The sequence below is a fragment of the Belonocnema kinseyi genome, chromosome 5 (assembly GCF_010883055.1).
Source record: "Belonocnema kinseyi isolate 2016_QV_RU_SX_M_011 chromosome 5, B_treatae_v1, whole genome shotgun sequence".
Classification (NCBI taxonomy): Eukaryota; Metazoa; Arthropoda; class Insecta; order Hymenoptera; family Cynipidae; genus Belonocnema; species Belonocnema kinseyi.
The window spans coordinates 139,396,179-139,410,743 of NC_046661.1; the positions used below are offsets into that span (position 1 = coordinate 139,396,179).

The 14,565-nt window shown below is 26.6% G+C and overlaps 1 protein-coding gene across 1 annotated transcript in view; it reads left to right on the forward strand.

Moving 5' to 3' along the window:
* Positions 1-3,219, forward strand: part of LOC117173920 (trypsin-like) — a 12,499-nt gene extending 9,280 nt beyond the window's left edge. Inside the window, exons 3-4 of the mRNA XM_033362567.1 lie at positions 83-368; positions 3,040-3,219. Of these exons, the coding sequence (XP_033218458.1) occupies positions 83-368; positions 3,040-3,219 (466 nt within the window). The remainder of the gene's footprint in view (positions 1-82; positions 369-3,039) is intronic.
* Positions 3,220-14,565: the final 11,346 nt, after the last annotated feature.

The window sequence follows — 14,565 nt, forward strand, 5'->3', positions numbered from 1 at the left end:
GCCGACTACTGCTAATTTTTTACCAGTTTATATTAAAATAATACTTTTTTATAATAAAAAATACTTAAATTTTTTGTTTCAGGAACTATAGGCTGTTTCGTAATAAATTACAAACAATTAAAATACCCATAATTGACAATATTTCTTGTCAAACCATCTACGGGAGTCAAGTTCATATTACACATCATCATATTTGTACTTATGACCCAAGTAGACTTAAAGGAAGTTGCGATCGGGATGGAGGTGATGCTTTGGTTGTCAATGGAAAATTAGTTGGTGTCATGTCTTTTCGAGAAAATTCTCCAACCGCAGGAAACCCTCAAGTTTTTATGAATTTAGTTGATCCTGAAATTAACGAATGGATCCAAGTAACCATGAAACGATTACAATATTCCTTTTTTTCTTTTCGTTTGTGTAGAAAATTTTAAAGGCGATAAAGGATATTTTATTTTATTTTTAAACCTGATTTTTACCTGTCTGTAGATAGAAAAAAAATACAAAATAAATGTAAAAATTGTGAAAAAAATAAGTTCTTGAATAAATAAAATGCGTTTGAAAATTAATTTCTGTAAATTTGTGGAAATTTATCGAAACTTTTGGTCACTCACAGTAATTTTACAGGTAAAGATGGTAACTTACAACAAATGACACAAAATGCAATTTTTTAATATTTTAAAAAATTTCCGGAAATTTATGCAATTTTTTGGTTATTTATTGTAATATTACAGATATTTTATGGTAACTTAAGATAAATTACCCAAAATTCTATTTAAACCTTATATATATTTCTAGAAACTTGTGAAATTTTTGGTAATTTGTGGTAATGTTACAGATGATTTATGCTCAGGTAAGATAAAGGACACAATTTTTAAAATAAATTTCCGGTAATTTACGCTAATTTAAGATAAATCATCCAAAATTAAATTTAAAATGTCTAAAAATTTTTAGAAATAAATAAAAATTTTCGGTCATTTATAGTAATTTTACAGGTCAATATGATAACATACCATAAATTATACAAAATTCTATTTTAAATATTTTTATGAATTTCGGAAATTTATAAGCATTTTTAGTAATTTAGGGTAATATTACAGGTAATATATACTAACTTAAGACAAATTACCCAAAATTCAATTTTAATTATTTTGATAAATTTCCGGAAATTTATTAATTTTAGGGTAATTTATAGTAACTAAAGGTAATTTAACCAAAATACATGGAATTTTTTGGTAATTTATGGTAATTTTACAGGTAAATAGAGTAACTTACCATAAATTACCTAAAATTGATTTTGAAATATGTTGACAAAATTTCCGGAAATTCATTAAATTTTTTGGTAACTTATAATACTATTACAGGTATATAGAAACTGAAAATAAATTACCCGAAATTCAATTTAAAGATGTCTAAAAAATTCCGGATATTCATGAATTTTTTTGGTAATTTATGGTAATATTACAGGTAAGTTAAGGTTAATTAAGATAAATTACTCAACATTTAATGGATAAATGTCTATAAATTTATGTAAATTCCCGAAAATTCTTGGTAATTTACGGTAATTTATAGAAATTTATTAATTAAATTTTTTGTAATTTAAATTAAATTCCATAATTTCCGCAATATTCTATTATCTGTAGCAATAAATTCCTTACGTTTTGTACGGTGAGTGGGCTGATTATCGCACAATTCGAGCCTATGCATGTATAACTTTCATTGGTCACCTCGACGTCGCTTTCCGCTCTCTAGGGAGTAAAATGTAAAGCTTTTATTCCCGCTCCATAGGCGTAGGAAAAGGCTAAAATCATGCATGTGTCAGCAAAAATACTTTTATTTTTCGTTTTAGTTAAATGATAAATATTCTCATAGTTTATAAGTCCTTTACCAACTTTTTCGTCAGGAACTAAAAACTTAATAAATAGAATACTGATACTTTATTTTCACAACAGTTGAGGGTAAATGTTTTAATAAATAAGTTAAAAAAATTATTTTGGATTTATTTTGATACAAAATTATGTGAAGGTTTGCGTCGGATAAAACAAGGGTCAAAGGTTAGGGGACAATCCTCAATGTCTAGGGTTCAGAATTTAGAAATATTAAGGTCAGATCTAGGTTAGAAGTTAGGTTATATAGAGCAATGCAATTTTCGAGGTCAAAATTCATCTGATATATCCTAATACATCATAAATCAAATTATTTTTCATCATTGTCCTTTTCGACAGGTTAGAGGATGAATGCTTAAAAGTGATGGGTCAGAGTCCAAAGATAGCTAGGTGTGAATGGTCAGAATTTAATTTTAGAAGTCAAAGTTTAAAGGTAAAACATCGCCAAGAATGGTTATAGGTCTAAGTTAAAAGGTCAAATTTTCAATGTCATGGGTCGGAAGTCAAAATTTATATGTGAAAGCTTAGGGGCTAGGGGTTAGAGGTTAGAGGTCAATGTTCATAAACAGAATGTTCATAGTTCAAAGATATCTAGATTAAGATTAGGCGTCAAAGGTCAAAAAGAAATTGAATGGTCAAAATTCAAAGGTTAAGGATCATCATAAATAATAATAGGCTCAAGGTCACATGTCGAAGGCTAAATGCTAAAGGTCATAGTTATATCTTTTTTTCTTTTTGTTAGAGATCAATACCTAAAGGCGATGGGTTAGAATATAAAGATTGCTGGACCAGCTTTCTAGGGCATTAGTTAGAGCGCAAAGGTCACGAATCAGAAGATAGGGTTTTTTCATCTTTTGGTTAGAGGTCAAAGATCAAAGGTGAAAAGTCAGAGTTCATAGGTTATAGGTCAAAATTTAAAGGTTAAATGTGTAATCTGAGGTGCTAGATGGATTTGATACAGTTAGACACGCCATACGTCTTCTTTATGTCAAGCATTATGGAAGATGCATTGCGTTTGTCAGGATGGGCGGGGGGGGGGGGGGGGGGGGGGGGGGGGGGGGGGGGGGGGGGTGTCTAAAATTCCTGAGAAATTCATCACTTAATTTGTGAATGGTCCCCTATTGCTTATTACTTTTTTCTTTTGCTGGCAATTTCTCAGAGGAAGATGCTTCCCAGATTCTCTTCTGCTACAAATCCGATCAAGAATAATTGTGAGTTTATTACCTTGATGTTGGGGGTGGCAAAGGTGCTTGGCGGCGTTTGTGGGGTGGAGATTTATAGATCTCCTGTTAGACGCTACAAGAGCTCCCTAGACAAAACCCCGAGCCACTTTTGTTAATCTCGAGTTTACTCGAGGCAGAAGAATGATTTCAACTTGATGAATTCCCCCAGGAGAAAAAGATTTCCGGTACTTTGAATCACGAATGTTTGTCACGCAAAGGTAGGCCATTTATAGAAAAGTAATAAAAAGATAGGATAGTCGTGTTTCGTTGAAATTTTTATACTCAATATCGATGGGTTAACGACGAGAGAAATGTAGGAAGAAAATAAGCCTACAGACATTTATTTCTGAATTCTATTAAATTCTTTTGAATTTCTTTGAATCCTTCTTTAATTCTTTTAATTTATTTTTACTTATTTTCGATTATGTTTAATCCTCTACATTGTTTTGAATTCTCTTAGAGTTCTTTGAATTCTTTAAAATACGATTGAATTCTTTTCAAATGCTTAGCAAAATTTGAATGCTTCTTGTTGCCTTGTTTTGAATTCTCAGATTTTCTCTGGAATTCTTTTCAAATATTTTTAATTAATCTGAATCACTCTAAATTCTTTAGAATACGTTTTAATTATTTGGAATTGTTTTCGATTCGTTGGAATCACGTTCAATTCTTTTAATTACTTTAAATTTTGATTTACTGTTTTCAATTATTTTCAATTCTGCAACGGTATTTAAAATTCTTTTAAATTCTTCTGAATTATGTGGAATTATTTATATTAGCTTAAATAGTTTTAAATTACCTAAGAGTATCTTAAATTCCTTGTAACTTTTTAAAAATTCTTTTGGATTCTCTTGGATTATTTTGGATAGATTTGAATTATTTTGCCATTCATTTTAATTCGGTAATATGATTCTTTACATTATTTGAATTCTTCTAAAGTATTTAAAATTCCTTTAAATTGTTTTAAATAGTTTTTAATTTCTTCGAACTCTATTCAAGTCTTTTACAATTTGTGGAATCTTTTATATACGTTTGAAATGTATTGAATTCTCTTGGAAAGTTTTATTACCTTATAATTTTTCTAAAGTTATTTTGGCTTCTTTTGAATGACTTTACATTATTTAGAATGATTTAAAACTGTTTCGAATTCTTTTGGAGTCTTTTATATTCTTAAAAGTTTTTTTTAGATTACTTTAAATTCTTTTAGAGCATTTTGAAATTATTTCGACTATTTAAAATTTTGTTTTACTGTTTTTAATTTTTTTGAATTCTCCTGGAGTATTGATAATTCTTTTAAGATCTTTTCAATTGTTTTCACTTCTTTTGAATTCTGTGAAATTCTTCATATTCATTAGAATTGTTTTAAATTCTCTTAAGATATTTTACATTCTTTTTAATTTTTTTAAATTCTTTTGGATTTTTTTGGAAAGATTTTGATCATTTTGAAATTTTAAATTCTTTGAATTTTTAAAAATTCTTTTTAATTCGTTTGAATTCTCTTCGAGGATTTTGAATCATTTGGAATACTTATTAATTCGATAAAATTGTTTTTAATAGTTTTAGAGTATTTTGAATTTATTACAACTCTTTTGAATTCTTTTTAAATATATTTTGAATTAATCTTAATATTTTTTAATTCTTTACAATACGCTTAAATTTTTTTGTATTGTTTTGAATTATATTGAATTTTTTAATTATTTTAAATTAGATTTATTGGTTTTAATTAATTTGGGATTATCTTCAATTATTCGGAATAAGGTTAAATTTTTCTAATTATTTCCTTTTAATTTTACTGTTTTTAATCATTTTGAATACTCCTGGGGTATCGAAAATTCATTCAAATCCTTTGAGTGGCTCCAAATTGTTTTTAATTTTTTCGGATTCCGTTCAAGTCTTTTGAAATCTGTGTTTCTAATTCTTTTGGCGTCTTTTTAATTTTTTTAAATTGTGTAAAATTGTTTTGAATTCTTTTATAACATTTTGAAATGTTTTGAATTCCTAAATTCTTTTAATTGTTTTAAATAATCTTTAAGTCTTTTGAATTATTTAAAATTGTTTTGAAATTTTTTAGAGCATCGTGTATGTTTTGGAAGTCCTTTAAATTCTTTTTATTGATTGAAATTTTTTGCAATTCGGTTAAATTCTTTTCAAATTTTTAGAAATGTTTTGAAGTCTTTTTCTGCCTTAGTTTGAAATCTCTTTGATTCTACTTAATTCTTTTTCAATATTAAAAAATAATTTGAATCATTTTGAATTTTTTAATATACTTTCAAATTCTTTTCAATTCTTTGAAATTACGATAAATTCTATTAATTATATTTAATTTGGATTGATTATTTTCAATTCTTTGAGTTCTTCTCCTGAATTATTTGAAATTATTTTGGAATCTTTTAGGCAGCTTTGATTCATTTTGAATTATTTTGAACTGTTTTGAAATGTTTCTAGTTGTTTTGTATTCCTTAATATTCTTTTAATGTCTTTTTAATTCCTTGAATTCATTTGAATTGTTTAGAATACTCTTAGTGTATTTCACACTCTTCTCGATTCGTTTCAATGGCTTTCGTTGACTTTGAATTTTTTCTAATCCTTTTGAAGCCTTTTAAATTCTTCTAAATATTAATTTTTTTTTATCTTTCAAAGTATTTTAATTCCGTTGCAATTTTTAAAAATTCTTTTTCTTGTTTTGGATTCTCTTGAAGCCCTTTGAGTTCTTTAAAAGTCGGTTGAATTATATTCAAATGTTTAGAAATCTGTTTATTCTTTATGTTTCCATTTTTAATTCTCTTATTATTTTGAAATTCTTGTTAAATATTTTGAATTGTTCTGAAATACTTCAAAATCTTTTGAATACTTTTAAATTCTTTTGAATTATTTTCGATTGTTTTAATTCTTCGGAATTACGTTAAATTCTTTTAATTATTAAAAAAATTTTAACAGTTTTTAATTATTTAGAATTATTCTGCATTCTTTTAAATGGCTTTGATTGATTTTTAATTACTTTAAGCTGTTTGGAAATGTTTTCAATTGTTTCGAATTATTTTAAAGCATTTTGAATTTATTTGGTACTCTTTTAAATCGTTTGTATGGCTTAGAATTCTCTTGAAGTCCTTTGAATTCTGTGAAGTTCGGTTAAATTCTTTTTAAATACTTATGAATGTTTTGATTTGCTTTTGTTGGCTTGTTTCGAATTCTCTTATTTTTTCTAGAATTCTTCTTAAATATTTTGAACTAATCTGACTCGTTCTAAATTCTGTAGAATACTTTTTGATTCTTTTTAATTCATTAGAATTACGTTAAATTTGTTTAATTATTTCAAATTTTGTTAATTCTTCACATTATTTTGGACTTTTTTGTATCACTGTGAATGTTTTAAGTTGTTTTGAATGTTTTAAAATTATTTTGAATTATTTTAAATTGTTTTAAAAGGTTTTAAATTGTTTTGATAGATTTGTATTTCACTTTTTCGAATTATTTTGAAATTTAAAAAATCCTTTATATTCTTTTAATTATTTTTAATTATTTTGTTGTCCCCTAAACCATTTGACCTGGTTTTAAATTTTTTGAATTATTTTTTATTGGTTTGCGTTTATCTGCATTTAGTTAAATGATCTAATATAATTTGAGTTGATTTCAATTGTTAAAGACAATTTAAAATCGTTGGAATCAGTTTTAAACGGGTTTGATTGTTTTTAAGTATTTTGAATTCCATTAAAATATTTTGAATTCTTGTGCATTCTTTTGAATGGCCTTAATTAATTTTCTATTATTTTAAATTATCGGGATATGTTTTTAATTATTTTGAATTTCTTTTTAAATTCTTAGAAATGTTTTTAATTTTTATTATTTCCTTTTTTTATTTTCTTGTTTTCCCTAGATTTTTCTTCAAATATTTTGAATTATTCTCAATAATTTTAAATTCTTTATAATACTTTGGAAGTATTTTTGATTATTTAAATCCCTTAGCTTTCTCATGATCTCTTTGAAATTCTTTCAATTATTTACAATTCTTTTTCATTAATTTTAATTCTCTTAGACTGCTTAATTAATTAATTAAATTTAATTTGATATAATTAGATTTAATTCTTCTCATTAATTAAAATTATGTTAGATTGTTTTTATGTATTTTGTATTCTTCTGCATTCTTTTAAGTCACTTAAATTTTTTTTAAGTTCTTAGAAATGTTTTTAATTCTTATTATTCCCTTCTTTTATTTTCTTGTTTCTCTGGAATTATTTTAAAATATTTTGAATCACTCTCAATAATTTTAATGTCTTTGGAATACTTTTCAATTCTTTTGGTTTGTTTCAGTATCTTAGCATTCTCATGATCTCTTTGAAATTCTTTGAATTCTTTTGAATTCTTTTTTATTAATTTGAATTCTCTTGTATCATTTCAAATTTCTTTTAATTCGCTTAAATGGTTTTTAATTCTGTTGGAGTACTGAGAATTATTTTGGACTTTTAAAAATGGCTTTGAATGGATTTGAATTATCTTAAAATGTTTGGTAATGTTTTTAAATGCTTTGAATTCATTGTACTACTTTTGAATTCTTTGGATTGCTTGCATGCTTGTGAATTACTTACATTTCTTTCAATTATTATAAATGGTTTTCCATTATTTAGAATTTTTTGAAATTATTTGGATTTAATTATTTTTGATTGTTTTGAATTGTTTTAAATTCTTAAAATGTTTTTAACACTGTGTTAGATTTTCAAATTGTTAAAAATAGTTTTAATTGTTTATAATTCTGTTAAAGTCTTTTTAATTCTTTTATGTAATTTTCAATTGTTTGTAATCATTATAAATTCTTTTAATTTTTTAAAAGTTTTAATTATTTGAATTGGTTTCAATTCTTCTGAAGTCTTGGGATTACTTTTAAATTATTTTTCATTGTCTTAAATCAATTTGAATTCTTTTGATTTATTCAGTAAAAATATATCCGAACAGGGTTTTAATATTTTAAATTAATTAAAATCCATTCGAATACCCTAAACTTATTTAAAAATCGTTCAAAAAATTTAAATTGCGCCTAAATGTTTTTAATCATTTTAAATTTTCCTGTTGAGTTTGAATTCTTTTGGTTCTTCACATTGTTTTGATTGGTGTTGAATTATTTTGAGTTCTTTTAGATTGTTTGAAAATGATTTTAATTATTCAAAATTTTTCTGGGATATTTTGATTGATTTTTTATTCTTCTGTGTCATTTTGAATTGTTTTGGATAGGTTTGAATTATTTTAAACACTTTCTGAATGTGATTGTTTCGAATTTGTTAAAATGTTTTATATCTTTTTAATTGTTTTACGTTATTTTACAATATTTTGACATCTTTTTACATCTTTAAATTTTTTTAAAATAATATTAATGATATTTAATTTTTACAATTGCTTTGAATTATATAGAATTAAAAACTTTTTACATTAAAAAAAATTATTTCAAAGTTGTTTGATTGGTTTTAATTTTATTAAATTATTTGTAATAGGTTTGCGTTTTGTGGGATTTGTTTGAACAATTTAAAATAATTTAACTTGTTTTTAAAACTATTTTAATTTTTCTAAATTCTCTTCAATTCTTTTGAACTCTTTCCAATTTTCAGAAACTCTGCCAATTCTTAAAATTTCTTTGGCATTCGCTTGAATTGTTTTAAGTTAATATAAATTCTTTGAATTGTTTCAAAATGTTTTGATTCTTTTGAATCACTCTCAATTCTCTATAAGTCTTTGATTTCTCCACAATTTATTTGAACTTGTATTGTCTTGATTTTTTTCTAATTCTTTGAACTCTTGACTTCTGGTGCATCATCTACATAAAAAATTTTAGTTTATGGGTCTTAAAATATTAAAAAATTGTATGAAAAATAAAATCACCTAAAATTATTTTTTATAATGATGGTGAAATAAAAGTCCAGACCATTAAAGACATTAAAATATATTTGGAGGAAAAGGATGGAAACCAGCATCACAGAATCTTATCTTGAATCTCGTTTGAGAGAAGGTGTTTGTTTAACGGAGTGATACTGGAGACAGAAGGTGGAAATAAATGAGGAAGTTTCTGGCTGAAAAAGGATTTAATATAACCTTGGTGAATTCCTTTCGACAGGACTGAAATATTCCTTGAAACTCGTGCTTCTCTTCCTCCTTAGGCTTGATCTAAAAAAGAAGCTCGAGGGCTCGAAAGTTAAAGTACACCGCCCAAGATCGAGCCAAGGGAATTCGTTTCCCCAGCATGGACGTAAAAACGAAATACTCTATTTTTGCTTCCACATTCTCCATGAAACTTTTCCACTTTGATAAGCTTCTCTGATCGATTCCCTTACTTTTAAATAAAAGATTGATTATAAAAAAAAGAAAGCGTTAAAAAAAAGGGGGAGAATTAATTGTTTCAGGGGTCTTTGCAATAATTTTAGTTATCAAAAACAGGATTTGATAAGGTGATAAAGTTCAAGTGGTTTTACATTTGTCAAACTGATGTATCTTTATCTGCGATCTTTGACAATCCCAGTAAATTTCGTTTAATCCCATGCAATCCTTTTTAATCCCTTTTAATCCCATGCAATCTGAAAAAGACATCATGTCATTCTTTTCAATATCATGCAATTCTCAACATGCTATTATAATCCCATGTAATCCCATACAATTTCATTTAATTTCATGCAATTTCAGTGCAATATCTTGTAATCCAACAAAAAATAGAAGCAATCCCAAGCAGTATTTTACAATCTTTTGATCCCTTTTAATATTATATAATATAATTTAAGCTTTTGCAATTCTTTTCAATACAATGAAAAACTTGTCTATCTAGTGCAATCCTTCACAATCCGTTTTAATTTTACGTAATATAAACAATGGGCAATATTTAAATCCCTTCTAATCTAATATAATCTAATTAGGCTTTTGAAATCTTTTTAACTCCCATTAAATACTTGTCAATCACATTCAATCCTTTAAAATTCCCTTTAATCCCATGTAATATTAAAAATATCATATTTAATCATGTCCGAGATATGAATCCCATGGAATCCCATGCAATTTTAATGCAATACCCTGTAATTTAACGCCATCCTAAGACAATCCCATGCAATGAATTATAATCATTAGATCGCTTGTAATCCCATATAATTTAATGTGAGCTTTTGCGATCCTTTTTAATACATTGTAATACCACTCAATCTCATGTAATCCTGCACAAATCCCTTTAATCCTATGTAGAATTATTACAATCCCATGTAATCCTTTCCAATACCATACAATTATTTACAACCCCTAATAATTTTATGGAATACCATTTAATTTCGTGTTAAGTAAGTTTCTAAAATACTTTTCAATACCATGTAATACTTTTAAGTATCAGGCAATCCATTACAATCCCCTTTAATTCCATTTACTATCAGTACAATTCTATGAAATTTTTTCCAATATCCTGCAATTATTTACCACCCCTCGTAAACTGATTTAATTTTATGGAGTTCCATGGAATCTCGATGTCATACCTTGTAATCCAAAGCAATCTGTACTTAATCCCATGAAATCATTAAAAAACTTTTAATCCCTTGTAATACAGTATGATCTAGTTTAAGCTTTTGCGATCCTTTTCAATGCCATGCGAAACCTGTCAATCTCATACTATCCTTCACAATCCCATTTTGTCCAATGTAATCTCAATAAAATATCATGTAATTATTTCCAATACCATTTAATTCTTAACAGTCACTTATTATCCTATGGAATACCATGGCATCCCATATAATTATATGCAATCGCGATGCAATACCTTGTGATCCAACGCAATATACGAGCAATCCCAAGAAATAATGTACAATATCTTAATCCCTTTTAGTCCTACATAATCTAATGTAAGCTTTTGCAATTCTATTCAATACCATTCAATACCTGTTAATCGTATGTAATCCTTCACAATCTTTTTTAATCCCATGTAATATCAATGCAATATCATGTAAAACTTTCCAATATCATGCATTTCTCTACAACACCTTAAAATGAAATTGAATTCCATCCTATCTCAATGCAATACTTTGTAATTCAACGCAATCTAAAAGCAATACCAAGCAATAATTGTGCAATATTTTAATCTCTTATAATCTCATATAATTCACAGTAAGCTTTTGCAATCCTTTTCAATTACATGTAATACTTTTTAATCTCATGCAGTTTTTTATAATCCCTTCTAATCCCATGTAATGTCAATATCATTTTATTTAATCCATTGCAATATCATGAAAATATTTACAACCCTTTATAATCATATCGAATCCCATGCAATCTCGATGAAATACCATGTAATCGAATGCCACCTCGACGCAACCCCATGCAATAATTTACAATCTTTTGATCCTTTCTAATCCCATTTAATGTAATGTAAGCTTTTGCAATCCCTTAAAATATCATGTTATCATTATTAATGTCATGGGATTCTTTACAATCTCTTACAATCCCATTAAATCCTATGGAATTCCATGCAATAATTTAAAATATTTTGATCCCTTTTAATCCCATATAATTGAATGTAAGATTTTGAAATCATTTTAATAACATGTAATACTTGTCAATAACATATAATCGTTTACAATCCTCTTTAATCCCATGTAATTCAAAAGTAATCTTATTTTTCTTGCAAATATCATGCAATTCTCTACAATTCCGTATAATCTCATTTAATTTTATGTAATTTCATGCAATCTCGATGCAGTACCTTGTAATCCAACGCAATATCGACGCAATCCCATTAATTAATTTACAATCTTTTAATCTCTTGTAATCCAATACGATCTAATGTAAGGATTTGCAATCTTTGAATTACAAGTGTATTTCTTGTACTACAAGTGGATTACTGGGATTTTATTTGGATTACTATAATTACCATTTATTAACTTTTTTACTAGTGGATTATTTGGATTGCCTGAATTAATCTCAGTTACTTGGATTAAAAATGTATTATTCGAGATTAATTTAAATTACAACAAGATTACTTAGATAACAAGTGGATTACATAGACTTAAAGTAGAATACTAAGACAACAAGTGTATGACTAAGATAAAAAGTGAATTATAAGGAATAAAAGTGGATTACTTGGAATAAGATTGTATTAATTGAATTGTAGATACATTACTTGAATTACATACGTATTATTACGTAAATTACAAGTGGAATATTTGGATTACAAGTGTATTTCCTGAAACGCAAGTGTTTTAGATGGATTTCAGTTGGATTCCTTTATTAAACATTGGATAACTTGGATTAAAAGTGGATTTATTTAAGTGCAAGTGAATTTTGATAAATTACCAGTTTATTACTCAGATTACAAGTGTATTACTTAGATTACTAGTGTATTTATTGTACTACGAGTGTATTACTTAGATTAGAGATAGGTTACTTGGATTCCAGTTGGATTACTTTAATTACTATTGGATAACTTGTCTTACTACTTGACTAAGATAACAAGTGAATTAATAGGATTAAAAGTGGATTACTTGGAATAAGATTGTATTAATTGAATTATAGATAGATTACTTGAATTACAGACGTATTATTACTTAAATTACAAGTGGAATATTTGGATTACAAGTGTATTTCTTGAAACACAAGCGTTTTACATGGATTTCAGTTGGATTTCTTTAATAACCATTGGATAACTTGGATTAAAAGTGGATTTTTTTGAGTGCAAGTTGATTTTGATAAATTTCCAGTAGATTACTTAGATTACAAGTGCATTACTAAGATTACTAGTGTATTTCTTGTAAGACGAGCCTATTACTTATATTAGGTATGGATTACTTTAATTACTATTGGATAACTTATCTTACTACTGGATTACTTGGAGTGCAAGTGGATTATGATAAATAACAAGTAGATTACCAGGATTAAAACTGTATTCGTTGTATCAAAAGAGTATTACTCAGATTATAAGTTAATTACATAGATTACAAGTGGAATACTAAGATTACAATTAACTGTATTGATAGTGTATCACTCAAATTACAAGTGGATTATTTTAATTTCAGTTGGATTTCTTTAATTTACATTGAGTAACTTGGATTGCCAGTGTATTACTTACTTTTGGATAATTTATCTTACTAGTGGATTATTAAAATTATCTAAATTAATCTTAGTAACTTAGATTAAAACCGTATCATTCTAGATCACTCCAAATTGCAAGCGGATTACCATAACTGCACGTGGATTGCTGAAATTAAAAAGTGCACTACATGGAGTACAAGTGGCGTACTAGGAGTAATAGTTTATAACCAATATTAAAAGTGGATAACTTGGATTAAAATTGGATTATTCAATCTGTAAATGTATTACTGGAAATAAAAGTGTATTTCTTTATTCATAAATAGCTTACTTGAATTACAGTTGTATTACCTAGATTACAAGTGGATTACTTTAATCACTAGTGAATAATTTGAACTACAAGTGAATTATTTGGAGTGCAAGTGGATTATGATAAATTACAAGTTTATTACTTGGATTACAATTGTATTCCGCCGATTACGAATGTATTGTTTAGATAACAAGTTTATTACCTGTGATACAAGTGTATTTTTTGTTTTGCAAGGGTGCTATTTAGATTGAAGTGGCCTATTTGGATTCTAGTTGAATTTCTTTAGCTACAATTGGATAACTTAAATGGAAAGTAGAGTACTTAGTTTTTAGTGGGATTACTTTAATTGCCATTTGATAACTTGTCTTACTAGTGGATTATTTGGATTACCTAAATTAATCTCAGTCACTTAGATTAAAACCGTATTATTCTAGATCACTCCAAATTACAAGTAAATTACATTGACTACAAGTGGATTACATATATTACAAGTAGATTGCATAGATTACAAGTGGACTAATAAGATTACAAAAGGATTACTCAGATTCGAAGTAGATTTCGTGGACAAAAATGAATTACTTGATCTATAAGTAGATTGTACTACTTAGATTACAAGTGTATTACTTGAATTAAAAGTGTATTACTTGTATTACGAGTGTATTTCTGGTATTACAAATGTGCTACTTAAATTAAAAGTGTATTACTTGGATTTCAGTTAGATTCCTATATCTACAATTGAATAACTTGGATTGCAAGTGAAGTAATTAGATTTCAGGTGGATTACTTTCATTACCATTGGATAACCTGTCTTACTAGTGGATTGTTTGGATTACCTAAATTAATCTCAGTTACTTAGATTGGAATCGCATTATTCTAGATTACTTTGAATTACAAAAATATTACATTGAATACAAGTGGAATACTCAGATAAAAAGTGCATTACATAGATTACAAGTAGACTACTAAGAGTACAAGTGGATTACTCAGATTACAAGTGGATTTCTTGGACTGAAGGTTGATTACTTAGACTGTAAGTGGATTACTTGAAAGGAAAGTGTCGTTCTTGAATTATAGATAAATTCCTTGATTAACAGTTGGATTACGTACATTACTTGTGGATTACTTT